This window comes from Macrobrachium rosenbergii, chromosome 6 (assembly GCF_040412425.1).
Source record: "Macrobrachium rosenbergii isolate ZJJX-2024 chromosome 6, ASM4041242v1, whole genome shotgun sequence".
Lineage (NCBI taxonomy): Eukaryota > Metazoa > Arthropoda > Malacostraca > Decapoda > Palaemonidae > Macrobrachium > Macrobrachium rosenbergii.
This window is the reverse complement of record NC_089746.1, coordinates 17,513,488-17,531,633: the sequence shown is the minus strand read 5'-3', so window position 1 is coordinate 17,531,633 and position 18,146 is coordinate 17,513,488. Positions and strand designations below refer to the sequence as shown.

At 36.0% G+C, this 18,146-nt stretch overlaps 1 protein-coding gene and 1 long non-coding RNA gene across 4 annotated transcripts in view; one reads left to right on the top strand and one right to left on the bottom strand.

Moving 5' to 3' along the window:
• Positions 1 to 18,146, top strand: part of LOC136839247 (uncharacterized) — a 131,110-nt gene that overhangs the window by 14,226 nt on the left and 98,738 nt on the right. The window lies entirely within an intron of this gene.
• The window catches only part of LOC136839246 (cytochrome c1-like), a 37,886-nt gene continuing 31,085 nt past the window's right edge, over positions 11,346 to 18,146 (bottom strand). For both annotated transcript variants that reach the window (XM_067105011.1, XM_067105010.1), the window contains 2 exons: positions 17,381 to 17,590; positions 11,346 to 15,148 (listed from right to left, as the gene is read on the bottom strand). In XM_067105011.1, coding sequence (XP_066961112.1) covers positions 17,430 to 17,590 — 161 coding nt within the window. In that variant the 3' untranslated portion in view covers positions 11,346 to 15,148; positions 17,381 to 17,429. The remainder of the gene's footprint in view (positions 15,149 to 17,380; positions 17,591 to 18,146) is intronic.

The window sequence follows — 18,146 nt, the reverse complement described above, 5'->3', positions numbered from 1 at the left end:
CCTTGCCAGACGTAAATTTCATGTTTTTTTCTCATCTATTTGTTGAACAAACTACTTTTGTATTCACTGTTGCAAACTGTTTCCCTGTACATAACTTTTTTCTTTGACTATTAATTTATAATGTTTTCCGCAATATTTATATACCACTTGAACACATTAGAGTTTACTTTAATAACGAAACAATAACGTGTAAAGAGTGGTCCATCTGTTGGAATGGGAGTATCGGGAGGTTGACCTTCGAGATGGATGGGGATTACTCAGACTTGTTCCATTCAACGAATAACTTTTAGTTTGTGAGATGAAAAATACATTTTTAACTATAATAAATTACCATCTAGATGGGAAAAGTACTTGTAGTTTGAATGTCAAGGCTTAGAGCGTCAAAAACAGAAAATTTCAGTGCTGGGTTAGTAGTGAGGTGTTTGGCAAATTTATGCAGTAAATTATCCGAATTTGCAAGGGAACATCGCCTTCAGTTTCAAAGTTTGATGTAACTGATAATAGCAGTAGGCAAGGGATGCGATCAGATTATGCTTTAGATTGTAAACGCTTGTTGTTCTTTCATATATATATATATATATATATATATATATATATATATATATATATATATATATATATATATGATTATTATCACTTTTGTATGATTCATTTATCACACATTACCACAGGTTTCTTATTTTTCACCTGTGGTAATGTGTGATATATATATATATATATATATATATATATATATATATATATATATATATATATATATATACTAACATCAACACATAATTATGTGTGGAACAGAAATAAATTTCTGACACATCAGGATCGAACCCAGGTCTTTCACATGAAAGACCAGAGCGCTGCCAACCAGGCCACACAAGTCTTAAAAGAAGCTGAAACCTGAGTATGCAAGCAGTTAGCCTGCCCAGGTAATTCCCTGGGAACAGTTGTACTATGGTTCCAACTTCTTTTATGACTTGTGTGGCCGGGTTGCCAGCGATCTGGTCTTTCATTTGAAAGACCTGGGTTCGATCCTGATGTGAGTCAGAAATTTATTTCTGTTCCACACGTAATTTTGTGTTGATATTTCTATCAGATTCACTCAGAAAGGATAATTCAAATGAAATGCTGTCAGTTGGGTCACTGCTGAGTCGGGAAGTTTGGGAAAACACGCTGGTACATTACCAGTTCTTATATAACCTTTTGTGTAACATTAATTTATTCTAATGTTCGTTTGTGATTTAGTGTTTTTTCAATTTTTTTTTTTTTTTTTTTGTTGTCAGACCTGACGATGGAGACAGTTACTCCGAAACCGGTAGACATAAATAAAGGATGTTTTATGTACAAGTACTGGTTTTCCTCTCTTTCTCTCTCTCTCTCTCTCTCTCTCTCTCTCTCTCTCTCTCTCTCTCTCTCTCTATATATATATATATATATATATATATATATATATATATATATATATATATATATATATATATATATATTATGAACGCGTCTGCGTATTTGTGAGAAAGCCACCAGAAATATTCCGGAAGGTGCATTGTTGCGTAACTGTAAGGTGTAATTTCAATCAGACTGACGGACTCCGAAAGGAAAGTATTTGATATTATATTATCGTAACAGGAGTTTACTAACATGGACGTGTCAGGGATACAAATTTAGCAAGACACGATTGTCTTGGCGAATGCCGCACCAATATTTTTACTGTACCGGCTTACACCTGGTAAACGTAACATGTAGTCACAACCATACACATACATAATGAGTATCATGCCGTTTTCCCCAAAAAGGGGGGATTTGTGAGAGGGTGTCAGATAAAAAATAAACACCCAATGGTCACTACAACATTCATATTTTAACTGCCGGAGCATGGATGGTCCAACTGTGCATTAAAACTTCCACAGCATTAGCTACCAAATACGTATGCACAGAAGGCTCATTAGCATTCTGTCAAACACCTTTACATTCATTGAGCCAGTCACCTCAATCTTGCGGGAATTCTCACGCCTTCCTGGCTTTCACCTCACCTCTTCCACCCTGTTTAGGTATTCTTCTCTTCCTTCCTCCTTACATTTCTGAATTATTCACTTTTCATCGTCCATTCTTTTCACGTCACTGAACCATGTCGAATACTCAGATCCATCCTTTCACCAATGCTGTCATTTTACCACTTTCAAGTATCTCAACATCTCAAAGTATCTGTTCTGCTTACGCTGCATATGGAAACGATTTATCTCAGTGGCTTCAACCTATTTTCTCTCATTTACAGTGTAATTCCACACTTCACTTGCATGAAGGAGAGTTGGCTCAATAATTTCTAATATGATAAGCTATTGAGGACGATTTAAAGCTTTTACCCTAGAAGTGAGACATGTGTCAGTATATGGAGATAGGAGAGTGACTCGTTTAATGTAAAAGTGGATTTGGGACGAGGGTGTGTTATATCTGCATGGTTGTTCGGTATCTATAAGGAGGGGAGGAGGAGGGAGTAATGCAAGAAGTCTGAGAAGAGATAGTAGGTGCAGGTGCAAAGGTAAAGGTGGAGGATAAGAAGAAGAAGAGTTGTAAATGCATTGTGGATTGGCAGAAGTTTGCAAGATGATAAAGTGTTGGCTTAGGGATTGTGAATAGAAGCTGCAATGACAAGTGAAAGTATGGAAATTTGTTGTGAGAAGTGAATATGCTTAATAATAAGGTCATGAGGGAAAGTCGAAACCAGGATGTTGCAGGAGCTTTACTTAATCTATTTTACCATGGGGACTGATGACTCATGACATTTTCCAATAGAATGATAAATTTGGCACCACTCATGAGTGCTGCTAAACTACCTTCAACCCTCCTGCTAGATTAGCCAGAGTATAGTGATTGAGCTAGAAAGTCCTTGCAAGAGAAAGAAGGGGGTAACTGCGATCAGTTATGCTGATAAATGGAAACAAGGAATATGGAACATCAAATGGTGATAAGGACGGTGGAATATAGGAAGTGGTCGATTCGTTCAGGAATGTAAGGTAAACGTAGTGAATGACCATAAGTTCCAGCAGTGTGTCACAGAATAGGTGAAGCAAATAAGGTTACATGGAAGAGATCAGTGGTGTCTGTGAAAGGCAGAGTTGGAATGTAAGAATTAAAATGTGGATACTGAATGCCACTGAGAGCCAAAAGATTAAATTTGATGAAGGTAATTGTGTACTTTATGTTAAGTAAGACTGACTAACACTGTGAGTAGTGTCAACTAGAAAGTAGTAAAAAAAGTTCGTATAGGTAAATGAATTGGTTAGTATTTCCGTATGGATTGGACGTGTAATCAGGATGGAAGATGATAGTTTGGCGAAGTAAGTTTGTAATTTGGAAATGATGGAGAAAGCAGTGAAGGAAGACCTAGAAATTGCTGGATACACTGGGTATGTCATGGAAGTTTTTTGCACAATGAATAAATGATGAATGTTGCAGTGACATGTCTTTTTTGCTGTGGAGCTACCTGCCGTTAGTAAATACTGCATATGTACATTCATACTTTTTATACTTGATTATTCTTACCTACAGTTAACATTATAAGAGTTGCATTTGCTTCAAAACTGAAGGAGCTTGATTAACATTCAGGACTTTTGGTGTACACTACTGAGGTAATAACATTTTTATACGGTATATGTGACTAACAATAAGATTATTGAAATTTACGTGTTGGCTGCTTGAAATAAATTAATTCAGCTTTGCGCCAGCATGGGCTGTGGACCTGTGGGAAGGTGTTGAAGGGGTTAAGGGGTCTGTCGTCGACATCTGAACTAGACAACCAACAGAGGCGTATTGAAAAAACATCGAAATTTCTTAGCAAGGAGAAATTAGACGTTGTTAGCAGGATTTGGGGGTAATGGCTATGGATTGTAATTTTGTCTGAAAAGACAGGAGTTATCGTCCTAAAAGGTAATACACGATAGACCTAGTCCTAACGGTAAGCAACGGCGCGTTTTAAAAACACTACTGTTTCATAATGACTGTGTTCGAAGCTTCGCCGTTTAGTCGGGTAGGGGTTCCATTGGACAAGCTTCTGCGCCCCAAGGCCATTCGCGACCGCTAAGCATTCTTGGTTTTTGTTCTGCTCATTATGTCTCCTCATGGCTTTGTTGGGGAGGTTGCACATTCGGGAATAATATCTTGAGTGTTTTGTATTTTTATTTTATTTTTAGCGAACCCCTTTTGTACCGTATATTGTTCATAACAGTTCATCATTGTCAACAGGATATTATTATAAATAAACTTGTAATTTTAAGTTACATTTTGTAATCAGCGAATTGTATAGCGTCTGTATGGTACGATTAGATGTTATGCACTAAGTTGACAGTAGTATATACTTGTGGGAAATTCATCCATGATCTGAGAACCTTTCACTTTCGAGTTTCACGGCCGGCATAACAGTGAGTTCAAGTATTTAATTTTATTGCTCTCCTTACTCATGACGCAGGGCTAGCAACTGGCAAGCGTCTTGATTGCGCAGTCTGCCCTCATATTTTTTGTTGACAACTTATAAATGTTTTCCTCAGGAGGTAACAGGATTTATGGTCTCCGAAATCCTGAGAATAGACAATCATAAAAGGCACTGAATACACATAAGGAATGTGGTAATACGCATTATGTTAAAGTCGAGGACTGTTTGGATGGAAGTCTTTATTTTAACGAGTGCATGTGAATCCAAAAGTTAACTAGGTGAACATTCCGAATTAATCCTTTTATGAGTATTCGAAATTCATCTGCAAAAGAAATAATCCTTTCTATTAGCCTACGCGATGAAGTCCCTTCTTCCCCTGTGTAAAGGAAATCGACATGGGGAAAACCAACGATGTAATTAACTTCTTGTAGATTTCCTTAGTATCTCTTTCGATTAGGGATGAACTATACCCCAGTATCAGTCGAGCGTTGCTATGGTAATCGTAATCTAAACCTGATCTTGTACACAATGGATCTTGTCGAGATCCCTGGGAATGATGCGTCGTTGGGAGTCGGCCATGTCAAACAGAAGAGAGGGAGATAACTCAGAAACTTTATCTTATTGTTTTCATTTATACCTTGTGAAGCACGTACGTATGCTGACCAGATAACGATCTTGGTCTTTTGTCATAAGGGTGCAGCTGACTATCTGTAGAGAGGAGCGTAAAACTCCACTTCAAACGGTCGCAATTTGAAGAGGAGAAGCGATTGCTAAAAACACTTTAATATACTGTTTACTGTATATACACGGATACTTAATAATGAGGACTGTTTGTCCAAGAAAGCTTGTAGCTTTTTCTAAATAAATACTCCATTAGATACTATCCAGTTTGAATGAGGGCCTGTTTGTAGTTCTACTAATTCACGGAACAATTGTGTATGTTGCTGAGACCAAGGAAGTAAACAACTGGTTGTCTGTAGTACGGATGAATGAACTTTTGAAGAGACAGTATACATTTTACAGTACATTTTAGATCGTCTGGTGTCGGGAACGGTAGCTGAAAATGTCATTAGTTACCGAGGAGAGACGTAACATTTATTGGTGAAGTGCCCTCAGTTATAATCATCTTGGTCACCTTGATAGTGTCCGCCACATACTTTCTCGCGTGCACACGCACATTCACACACTGTTTTGAAAATCAAGCTGTTTCTCCTAAGAGGGTGGTTCTTAAGAAAAGAGATCCCGTAGGGGGGCAGTGCCGTCAGTGGACCCCACGCGGTGCACTGTAGGCGTTACTTAAGGTTCTTAGCAGCGTCCTTTTGGCCCCTAGCTGGAACCCCTTTCGTTCCGTTTATTGTACCTCTGTTCATAATCTCTTTCCTCCATGTTACTTTCCACCATCTCCTAACAATTGATTCATAGTGCAACTGCAAGGTTGTCCTCCTGTTACACCTTTCAAACCTACTTTACTCTCGAATTTCCCTTTCAGCGCTGAATAATCTCATAGGCCTCAGCGCTTGGCCTTTGGCCTAAATCCAATATTCTATATATCTTATGAAAAGAGAGGACTGATCATTGCTACACTCCTACCCAAACTGCTGAATCGTGGAAGAATCACATGTAATCAGACTTGCAAGTGAAGCATATAGGGTATTTGAACCTAGAACAAATTGTAAGTGAGGCGAGAGAGCATAATTTTGTACACTGCGCACCAAGACTATACAACAAAATAGCGCCTGAAGTGAAGAGCATACAAGAAGAAGGCAAATTTAAAAAGGAACTAAAGTCTCTCCTATTCTGCAGGAGCTACGATACTGACGAGAAAACACTGAAAGACAATTACAAAATATAAGAAGCACCTTATTTTGAAAACGTACAAGGGCCCGCCAGAGAGGGAATTATCCCTGTGGAGGGCTGTACATAAAACCAAACAAAATGGAGGTGAACACACACACTGCAGCACCTCTAGTCCATACTTTCTTGCATCTTGGATATTGAGGCCTTGCCTTTCCAATGCCTTCGTCAGTCTGTCTGTGCATTCTTTTCTATGTCGTCCTCCCCTCTCAATACTTCCAAACTACTGAAAATACTTTTTCACCAAGCTGTTATCTTCCATTCTTTCCATATGCCCGATTTATCTCAAAATAAAATTATCCATCCTTTCACATTTGCAAACCTTCTACCATCCCTTCTGTGTATGAATACTTTCCACACTCTTTCAGTTCTTTTTATAACAAAAATAACACTTAATTACTAATCTGTATAACTTGAACTTTTTTTTATTTGCGATCAGCTAATTAATTATAAGTTGTACATATTAACGTAGACTCTATACCTCCAAAATGACAGATGTTATCCAAATTATAATTATAGTTGTCAGTTACTGTTAGCATATTTATGAGAATGCTTCTTGTAGTGGTTTTTACCCCCTTAGGTCTGGGAATTTAGTGTAAATCATGTTTTTGTGGACTTCCACTAAGGCCAGGGACTTTAAGTGGCGACCAGGAACTTTCATGAAAGCCTGATTTGAAAATATGGTAGGGTAGAATAATAAAAGCGGCTCCTGAAGCAGAAATGGTACTATTTTTTTTAAGTTTCCCAACTTCTTTATTTCTTTGAGCTTTTATGAAGTGCTAGAATTTTGCGTTTCATTTCCTCTGTTCATCGTCTCTGCACATGATATGGGATGGTCTTACCCCGAGGAGAGATTTATAGTTGTTGCCATACATCATTATTTTGTGATAGTAAGTGCGGGAGAGAAACTGCTTTAGATTTAAGGGTGAAGGATGAAAACATGAGAGAGAGAGAGAGAGAGAATGTGAATTGGGAAGTGATTAGGAGCACATAATTTTTTGTGTGATATTCCAGTCAATGTCACAATGATCACATAGAAAGAAATAGAAGGGATGGAGGCAGAAGCACTTTTATTAAATGTTGTATAGCCATGTTTTGGTATCTTTGAATCAACATACTTTGTTTTACCATTCTCCGCGGCCGATATTCAAGGTAGATCAAAGTAGTATTTCAGGATGAAAGAAGTGTTCAGCTATAATTTTAGGTATTAATAACCAAAATATAAAACAGTATTTTATTGATTTTTTTGGCCAAAAACACCACCCATCAGTGAAATTGACTGTCATGAAACCCAGGCTGAGATATGCTTTTTTAAGCTGTAGTCCAGAGTGGATACATAGCAGTTGCTTTCCACGTCTTTTGAATTCCATATGATACAGTCATAGAATGCATTTAAAGTAAAGCGGTGAGATTAAGTGGTAGAGAGAGGGATTGTTATCTGGAAAGGATTTTTACTAGGAGCAACTTTCTAATGCTTCTGTATCTGCTTCACTTTTACAGATGTATTTACCAAAGTGGGGCCTTTTAATTTGGATAAAGATTGGGTGCAAGGGGCCAGGCTAGGGAATTGTTTGGTTCATCTTTAATGTGTGAATCATTAGCCACCTGCACATTGAGCATTTCTTCTGAACCAAGGAATGGTGTGGGAGACTACCACTGTGTTTTATACATTTTAAACATATGGATAAGTGTATTTTCTTATATACAATCCAAGTTTGAAGATACATATGGATAAGTGTATTTTCTTATATACAATCCAAGTTTGAAGATATGATATATTTTTGGTATATCTTTGTAACCTTAAGTATCTGTCAACATTCACTGAATTGTACTATTTCCCTCTCGCTCTCAACCAATGCCACCCCATAGGGGGTAGTGCCATCAGTGCACCTCATGCAGTACACTGTCAACATTACTTAAGATTCTTTGCAGTGTCTCTCCGGCCCCTAGCTGCAACCCCTTCTCGTTCCTTTTACTGTACCTCCATTCATATTCTCTCTCTTACATCTTGCTATCCGCCCTCACTTAACAATTGTTACATAGTGCAACTGCTAGGTTTTCCTCCTGTTACACCTTTCAAACCTCCCTACTCTCAAATTCTGTTTCAATGCTAAATGACCTCATTGGTCCCAGTGCTTGGCCTATGCCTAAATTCTATATTTCACTCCATTCAACCAATGCCATGAAAGGTTGCTCCGAGGTTGAGAAAGGCAGTTATAGAATTTCTTTCAGTATTTTGTCAGTTCTGCCGTTGTTAGGCAAGTTGGATGAAACTTTCTTACCTTCTTCACCAGCTTAATAGGCCTGCCTCTTGGTGCAGGTACAGACCCCAAGTGGTTCAAGCCCTTGGCATGGCCTACAGTATTTCTCTCCCTTACAGAACCACCTTTGCCACCTTATTCTGTAATTTTTTTACTGCTACAATGTGAAATTGAAAAGCTGGTTTTTGCCCATCAGCCATATAAATTATACCTCTTATTTTGTTTTGTTGAATCAATGCATACATTATCTATCTTACACACATTACCTCTGCAGCTCTTCCAGAGCTGCAGAAGTAATTTGTGTATAATAGGTAATGTATGTATTGAATGTCCTTGGTCAAAAACTGCTTGATTAAGAGGACCAGGCAGATGAAGCTCTTGCTGTTTTTATTTTAAGAGGCAGACAGATCAAGTGCTAGACCCTGAGCTTTGCCTCTCATCTTTGTTGGGATATGAGTTCATTAGGTCTGTCACAGGTAGCTTAGGAAAGAAACAGTCTATATTGCCCCACAGCCTTAACATTGAATTCAGGAAAATGTGATCCCAAAGTATATGAGAACAGTGACAACAAAGGCCATGGTAAGCTTTGTGCTTCTTTGTTGCATGCACACAGGAAAATAGTTGTAGCAACAAGAGAAGCTATTGCTTTCAAGAGCAAGTTCAACAACTTTGGTTAGAAATCCCTAAAACAAAAATGACAGCTCATTGTCAACAGATATCAATGGTTTGATCTTGACTCATACATATTATTCATATTCCAGCATGAAAACAGCATGCAGATGTAATGTCAAATGCACCAAAGAAACTTAGGTCATCTCTGATTCATTGTATAGTGTATTAATCAGTTTGACCAGACTTCAGAGTTGAAATTCTCAACCATCATAGGTCTGACCAAAAGATACACATTTTACGCCAATCTATCTATCCATTTCAGCCCATCAGAGCAAGAATGGTATAGGTTAGGAGCACTATAATTCATTGACTAGTGTTAGAACAGTAACAATTACCATAATCCATTGACCAACCATGCATCATCAGGTAACTGTGACTTATCAGCTTACCATCAATTGATGGAGCACTGTAAACTGTCAGATCACTTAAAGGCAGAATAACACTGTACAGTAGTCCATTGGCAAGCCATCGCAGCTTAGTCCACCTAGAGCAGTCACCATCCAGGAGTGGACAGATGAAAGCTCATTTGCCAAGGGCAACTGGAAACCAATGACATTTCCTCTGCCTAACAGACACTGCACAGATGTTCAGAAGGAAGGTGAGACTGACAGTTATCAGGCAGTGAAAATGTGACGTTTATTCTGCACCAGAAGGACTACCTTTATTAGACAAGACCAACTTGCACTTCAGTGCACCAGAAGGACTACAGAAGGACTACCTTTATTAGACAAGACCACCATACCTCATAACTTGCAGTCACTCGAATGCACTCAACAAGTTCATCCAGTCAACTCCCTTCAGCACTTAGATGGTCAAGATTCTGGTCTACACATTATTCAGAAATACTGAAGGTTCATGTGGAAGGGAACAGCCATCTAATTTTGATCTTGATTCCTTAAGCTTACCACAACATCCAAGGGGAAATGCAAGATTCGCCAAATGTTCCCACAAATGATATAACACCTAGAGGACTAGCTTTGTATATGCAGCTTTCAGGAGGGGACTCAAGTGCTGACCTAGGCCTCCAGTTTGCAACTAACTGTTATAAAGATCAGTAAGAGGAAATCCTTTCTGCAGGACTCTTGTATCCACCTGTAACTAAGGATTTAGACAAAAATATTTCAAGAAAATGTATAGCTAACAGAACACTAGATAAAGAGGTAATCTTATGTCTCCAGCCAATTCATACAAATGTTAGAGTAACCCACTCATTTCAGAAGGAATTCCACTAGCTAATGTCAGGGATCACGTCAGATCCATGCAAATTCATCTGTAACAGAATTGGTCAGCAGCACATGGGGATCCCCAACAACTTATTTTACTCAGCTTGGCAGTACAATGGGATTCAAAGTGATGTCAAACAAAAACACTTTACTAATTAGCACATTTTTTTATACTGCCTTCTTCAGTGTTTGGTTTTAATGAATGTGCTTACAAAAGATTGGTGAGCAAGCATAATTACTATCAGGGTACAGGATTTGGATATTGATCCACGTAGGAGAAACTCGTGCATAATCAAGTTTGGTGGTGGAGAAGAGTTTATACAACCTAGAGGACAAAGTGATAGACAATACAGTAAAAGTAGTAACAATAATGTGAAATCATTCAACCACAGTGGCTTACTTCAGGAATTGGGAAGGTGCATTGGTGCATTCTCACAGTCGCTGTTTAATTTACCTCTTGGAATATTGCTCTGGGCAGAAGATAGGAACATTAATATGATCTTCAGGCCTGGTTTAAATTTTTAATTGCTTTCATTTGGAAATCATGTGAAAGGGAAAACAGCAATTATTGCAATTAATTTTTAATAAGTAATTTCATACCAGTTTTCATTTCCTTGGCCATTTTTTCTTTTGCATGAGTGTTCCATTTTGGGGAAGCATGCTAGTAAAATCAATGGCTTTTAAAGAAGTCGAGTTATTTAATGGAATACCTTAGGTTTGAGTATCAGTTCATAAATAGTTTACCTTTTGGTGTTTAGTAAATACCTGTTCTGCCATATAACTGTGCTTTACTGCCACACCAGAAGGTTACATAGTACCGTCATATTTTTCACCTTATGTAATCTAGTAACAGTTTCATGTAAATAATCAACTCCAGATTGTGATTGTAAGGGCTGTAAAAATCAAACTCATATGAAGGATTGAAAACTATATGCCTGTAAAAGTACTTCAATAATACAAAACATTCATCTTGCTTATAGTAAATTCCAATGAACACACACGTGACTATGATGGGAGTAAATGAGTTTCTTTTTATCCTGCTATTTGAACCGCTGAATTATTGAAATGGCAGTCTACTTCACCAACTTTACATGTAATAAATTTAATAAAAGTAGACCATTGGTAGTTTTTAGAGGCAGTCTTTGAAAATCAATATTTGTATAGTTTAGAATTTTGCTTGAATTTCTACAGGTACAATTACATGCTCTGTTGGAAAAGCAGATGGCAAAAGGAAATCAAGTACAGTACGTTAGCGCTGTACAAAGGTGTAATTCTACAACTCAGATGTCCCTAATGATTATTGCAAGAATTACAATACAATACAATAAAAATGTTAATCTTGAATGAGATAAAATGTGAGTGATTAAACCTAGTCACAATGTTCACAGAATAGTAAAGCCAGCATCCAGATAAATTTGCCAGTTTTAACTCTAAGTAATGCAGCTATAGGAATTTTATTTTCATTTATGCAGCCAAAGGTATTATGAAACATTAAACTTCCAGTGGACAAGATCAACTTTCATAAAATTTTCAAATGACTGTAAATTAGGAATGATACAAGTATAAATTCTTCAATATTAATCTAGAACAGTAATACAGCTTTATCTAAGCATAAGAACTGAAGTTTGTACATTATTTCTCCATGATGATCAAAATGTTTCTGTCAAGAAATTTAATCATACACACTATATGATAGGAACTTAAATCACAGAATACACTACAGTGCTACAGAATTTGGCACAATGAGAAGTTAAATCAGATTAGAGTACAAAAGTAATCAGATTAGAATACAAAAATAACAGTCATGAAAAATAATGGACCAAAAGAGTTGGACGAAGCCAATACTGTATAATTAAAGCGTATCAAAAAGAAAGATATGTCCATAAACTGATATGCTTTCATTTATCTTGGATGCATATTTGTGCATCTTCCATTTAAAGATTTTTATGCCAAACCTCATGAATTTTAAAGAATAACGGAAACAATAAAATAATTAAAGAAACACAATTTGAGCTATGTGTATAAAATTAGGTTTTCTAATCTGTAGAATGTTAGTGCAAAGCAGTGAGTGACCATTGCAGAGGACTATCTCTAAGAAATTGAATGAGCATTCATGAAAAATTAAATTCCAAAAAACACTCAAAGCAATCTGAGACAAGAATCTTGTAAAATCAGTTAACTTAAGCACACCTCAAAACCTATTGGTTGTTGACTCTTAATAACTTGAAGCAAATTACTGTAATAAGAAAACCTGTTTCAGAATTAGGTTAATGTAAAAAGTAGACCAAGTTCTGCAACAGAAATAGATCTTAACCCATAAATGGGTATTGTGCATAGAGACAAAGTTGCAAGTTGTTGCAAATCTTATTTATTACTGGTTGCATTATGTACACAAATGTAAATAACCCATGACTATTCAACAAAAGAAAAGGCTTATTAGAAGTGAAAACTTCCTCAATGAAGGAGAACACTGGATAGTGAAAAGATATTAAAAATGATAGATGGTAAAAAATGGAGAGAAGAGATTCACAAGCTTACAGCATGCAGTAAGATGCATTGCACCTGAGGTAGCGCTCTGCATTATCTTTTATTCTCTTATTTCTGAAGATAAGACAATTTCATGATTTCTCAGCACTGTTACAACTTTAAATCTTACTGGGCTGTTCAGACTTGAAGCATTATCTTGCTATAAAGTTTTTTTCTTATTTTATATGTTTGTATAAATTATGATACAAAAAGCTTTTTCCTGGCTGGAAATCTAGTTAATCTAACAAAGTGGAACAATGGAAATAATCTCATTTGTATGTAGGTGAAAACCTATGACATTTCACTGAAAGAGGTTTATGAAATGCATTATTAGCCCATAGATCAAATGACTCATGCACTTAAGTGATGACTTTCCACCAATACTGTAAGTAGTTATTGTACTTCATAACTAGTCATTAGTCTGAGGGGTCCCTTTATTGCCCAGTTAATTTTCAATAGAAGAAATTTTAGACTAGTATTTTACTGAATCATATTCCAAAGTTGTATGAATATTCTTTGACCTGAACTTGTTGGTAAGTCATCATGTTCCCTGTTTACTCAAATTCACAGTGTAAGAACTGACATCTCACTATATAAGTAGGTAAGCTTCTATGGGAATATAAAATAAGTACATGAGCTGCTGTTGGACTACAGGGAAACATTACAGTTTAGTTTATGAATTATTACAATACTAAAAATGTTAGAACTGGTATGTCACCAGAAACTTTTGAGAGAAGCTAATTTTTTTTTTAACTTGTACACACAGCTTACAAGATACACAGAATATTCTACATCTCTTTCTCTCTGTCTTTCTCTCTATCTCTTTGAAACTCAAGATAAGTTTGGAGTCACACGCATATGGAATAACTGTGTCATTCAAAGCTATTGGAGGGCCTAAAAGCTTTCAGTGAGGAACAAGATATGTTCACTAAAAAATGCGAGAGATTGGGACTTATGACTGGAATAAAGCAAGATAAAAAGTTGCTAGATGTCAGATTATAGAAAATTAGCAGAAGAAAAAATTGTAAACCAAAGATAGGAAATTTCCCACGCAACACGTGAAAGGTGAAGTCAGAGTGCGAACAAAGCAAGAAGGAATTGTCAAAAGTGAATAATTTGCAATCTGATGAAAATTCAGTATCTTAAACAAACATTAGTTATTAAATATTTGGCCTCCAATGTATAGTGTTATCATAGGCATCTAATGCGTGTTTTAGCAGTACAGTTCAGTATTGTAATTTTCATTGTACCCCATGGTTTATATATCCACTCTTTCAATCTTAACTTTGCTTCAAATAAAAAAAATATTTTTGTATCTGCATGACCAAAAAATGATCTCAAATTACAATACTACTACAGTACCACTGTCATGTAGGCAGTAACTTTTGATGAAGAATGTACTCCAAAACACTGAACAAGAAATTGAATTGTGACAAAAACATGCACAGACAGAACAAGACTTCGTTCTCTCTCACATTCTGCTCTAAAATTATGGCAGTGTAATCAGCTAATATAAATCTTACATGTAACAGTAATTACTCATTAATTCATTGATAGATTTTGGGGAAGCTCACAGTTTATATTTCAGCCTCTTTATTGTCAAGTTAAAGGGACTGATTGAATAATCTGTAGTTTCCTCACAATTTGAAAACTCAAAAAAATTTTCTTGATAATTTAGAACCACATTATTCTTAAGAGTATACACCAGCTGTATAATAAAGGAGTATTTAATATGGTACACACTGTGCCTAAGTATATACAGGACCTAAATTAGCTCCCTACAAAAATTATACATAAAAATAAATAAAAAAATTTATAAGGCCCTTTAATCTCATTATTACAGTATATAGGATAATTTAAAACAGACATGACCTTGAATTAACAAGAGTTTACTATAGTCAAAACAATGGTGTTTAACTTAATTTTTTTTTTTTTTTGGCATTATGGAAGCATTTCCTTGGCACAGAAGTAAGATTCAAAATGCTGATTAGTTGGAAAAAAAAATGCCATATATTCAAATTTATAAATGAACCTGCCATTCTAACAAAATATAAAGAGAACTTAATAGAAAAATCCCTGTACTGACTTAATTTCACATAACGCTACGCTTTATACAATCCCTTCTCAAATCTCTCTACAGTGCTCGGACACAACTGCAGCAACAAACAACCTTAACTGTGTCTATGAAGAATCTGAAAAGTAGTAATAGCAGTATTAGTAGTAGCAGTGATTGTACTAAAAACTATTATACAATAATAATGGTTAAGAATAACAACTAGCTGAGTACAGCAACATTAATGTCTATTTTTTAATAAACCAGTAATTATACATTAGGTCACCTAACATTAAACATCCAACAGAAAAGGGTTTGACACCCTGTAGAGGACTCATTTTTATCCATACTAATTACAGTATCTTTACACTTCCTATAATGTATTCCTTTCGAACAGGACAGTGCTTCAAAATAATGGTCTACCTGGTTTTGTTGAAATGCCTTGCAATCTGTCAGTAAACTAGTACAGTACTTTCGTTTTAGTGTCCATTCCAGGTTTATTGGTAAAGGAATCGAAGTAGCTCATTCAAGCTAGGAATACGACTTATGCAGATTACAGGTTTCAAGGGTGAATTGCAAGGTTTTTCTGGTCATTCAGAAGGTATCATAACCATGTCGTGTCATTTATGCAAAACAATTTTAGAAATATTTGTTTTCTCATTAGAAACGGAAACATTGGCTACAGATGGTGTTGACTTTCCAGTTTTTAGAAAGTTTTTTGGAGGAGGCTGTTAGCTGCATGTCTTTCCACCCTGGTTGCAAACCCCCTCCCCACATTGAATTATTACCAGGTATAAGTTCAGTATTTTGGTCTGCAGAGATGATGGATTTTTCAGGACACCATCCTGACTCCCCCTCGCCTCCATTGCTGAGTGAAATCTTGGTCTTCTGTTATATATGTTCTTTATATTGTACAGTAAGTAATTGGTATACAGTATAAATTTATTACATGTATAACCATGGCTAATTTCTCACTTCCAGTAAGGGGAATTTAGGTTCTTTTTCCATGAATTCTTTGAGGTGGTTCATGATTTAGCTGTTGCAGTTTTGCAATGTTGAGGAGGCCTTAGACTTCAGTATTCATGTTGAATGATGTTATCATAAGAATGCAGTACTTTATAAAAATATGGTACCTGTATGAAAGATAACTTGTCAAATTACTTCTTATTCTTTTAATGGTGTACATCATCTCTGTTATTATAGAAATGCTAGTATAATAGCCTAATGACTAAGACGATCTCATTAAGATTGCATCTTTGTTTTCTTGCCTAACCTTTGAGAAGCAACATGTGCTTTACTGTCATGTGGAAGTACACTCTTATAAACATTTGATTCTTGTTTAAGATAAATTATTGTCCTTAAAACCTTTCAAGTATTAATTGTGCGTCCTGTAATTGCATAATTGCATTTAGGACGCATGTGTGCCTTACATATTTATTATCTAAGTAGTAAGAATAGATAGATAGAACTGAGTAAGTGGTCTCCCACTGGAAGAAACAAAAGAAATATCATCTCCCCTTTGATAGGACAGACAGACAGACAGACAGACAGACAGACAGACAGACAGACAGAGACAGACAGACAGACAGACAGACAGACAGAGACAGACAGACAGACAGACAGACAGACTATTGTATTGGGAGGAAGTCAGATGAACAAAACAGCCAGTGACATAGCAAAAGGAAAGAAAAAGTAAACAGGTGCAATATGATTTCTTGCTTATCTGTGATTAGAAGTATGCCACTTAGTTGAAACAATACATATTGCATAATTTACTACCACTGGTTTAGCCAGTGTTAAAACAGAAAGGAAAAACTGTACAAAGGTGAAACAATGAGCTGGATGCTATTACAAATTGCCGTCAAACTGAAACAGAATAACTATATACACTGTACACTATCTATTAAAACAGCAGAATCTTGGAATCAAGATATTCACACAATAACTGATTGATTAATTGGCTTAAATAACTGGCATTACAACGAAGGGTATCGATGCCAACTAAGTAACTGGGAATGCGTGAAACCTTATGCACTCTATATAGTTTGGTGGGTAGCTATCATGGATCTCTCCCGGTTAATCCCCAATGGTTGGTCAAACTGGTCTTTTGACAGTGAGAAAAGGTTTACATTTGTCACTGTCACTGGGCTAGTGTTAAGATGGCTGCTGTGGTATTGTCTTATATGGGAACTGGCTATTGTAAGGTCACTATCTACTGAAGGGGACAGGTAATCTTGGACTCTTTGGCAGTCAAGTTAAGAGGACTCATACTACTAATTGTATTTTTTTGAAGCTTCAGTAATATTCGATGCTTCAACAATACATCAGCATGCTTTGTGAACATATAACTGAGACAAGAATTAATACGTACCATCAGGTAATCATTTTGTACCAAAGAAAACTCAGAGATTTCTCCCCCCTCACTCTGCCTTCTCTCCGTCCGCCTCGTCCTTTGCCTCTTCGTCGGCTGGTTTCTCGTCCTTCCCTGCTTTATCTTCTTTCTTCTCTTCCTCCTTGGCTTCAGGCTCCTCCTCGGCTTCTGCCCCCTTGGCCTTCTTTGGGGGTCGACCTCTTCGTCCACCTGTGTAAGGAGAATGGTGCTCACTTAAATTTACTAAGACAACAGCAAAAGTATTTGTGAATCCTTGACATATTCTCTATTTTATATATATATATATATATATATATATATATATATATATATATATATATATATATATATATATATATATATATATATATATATATATATATATATATATATATATATATATATATATATATATATATATATATATATATATATATATATATATATATATATATATATATATATATATATATGTGTGTGTGTGTGTGTGTGTGTGTGTTCAAAAGAAGTCTTTATGGTCGATACCAATTAAGCTTTTTAGGGTTTTGTTACATAGGAAGCATATAACAGACAGATCTCCTGGATCAACATTAAACATCCAGTCTTCTTAAAAAAAAAAAAAAAAAAATTGGCGAGGATATAAAAGTGATAGTCTCGTAAATTTCCCCATAGTCGTGAATACGGTTTCTTAATGTTGATAAAAGATAACTAAAGGGTAAAAGGTTTCATAAGTATGATTTTAAAGATAAAAAGGACTGATAAAAAT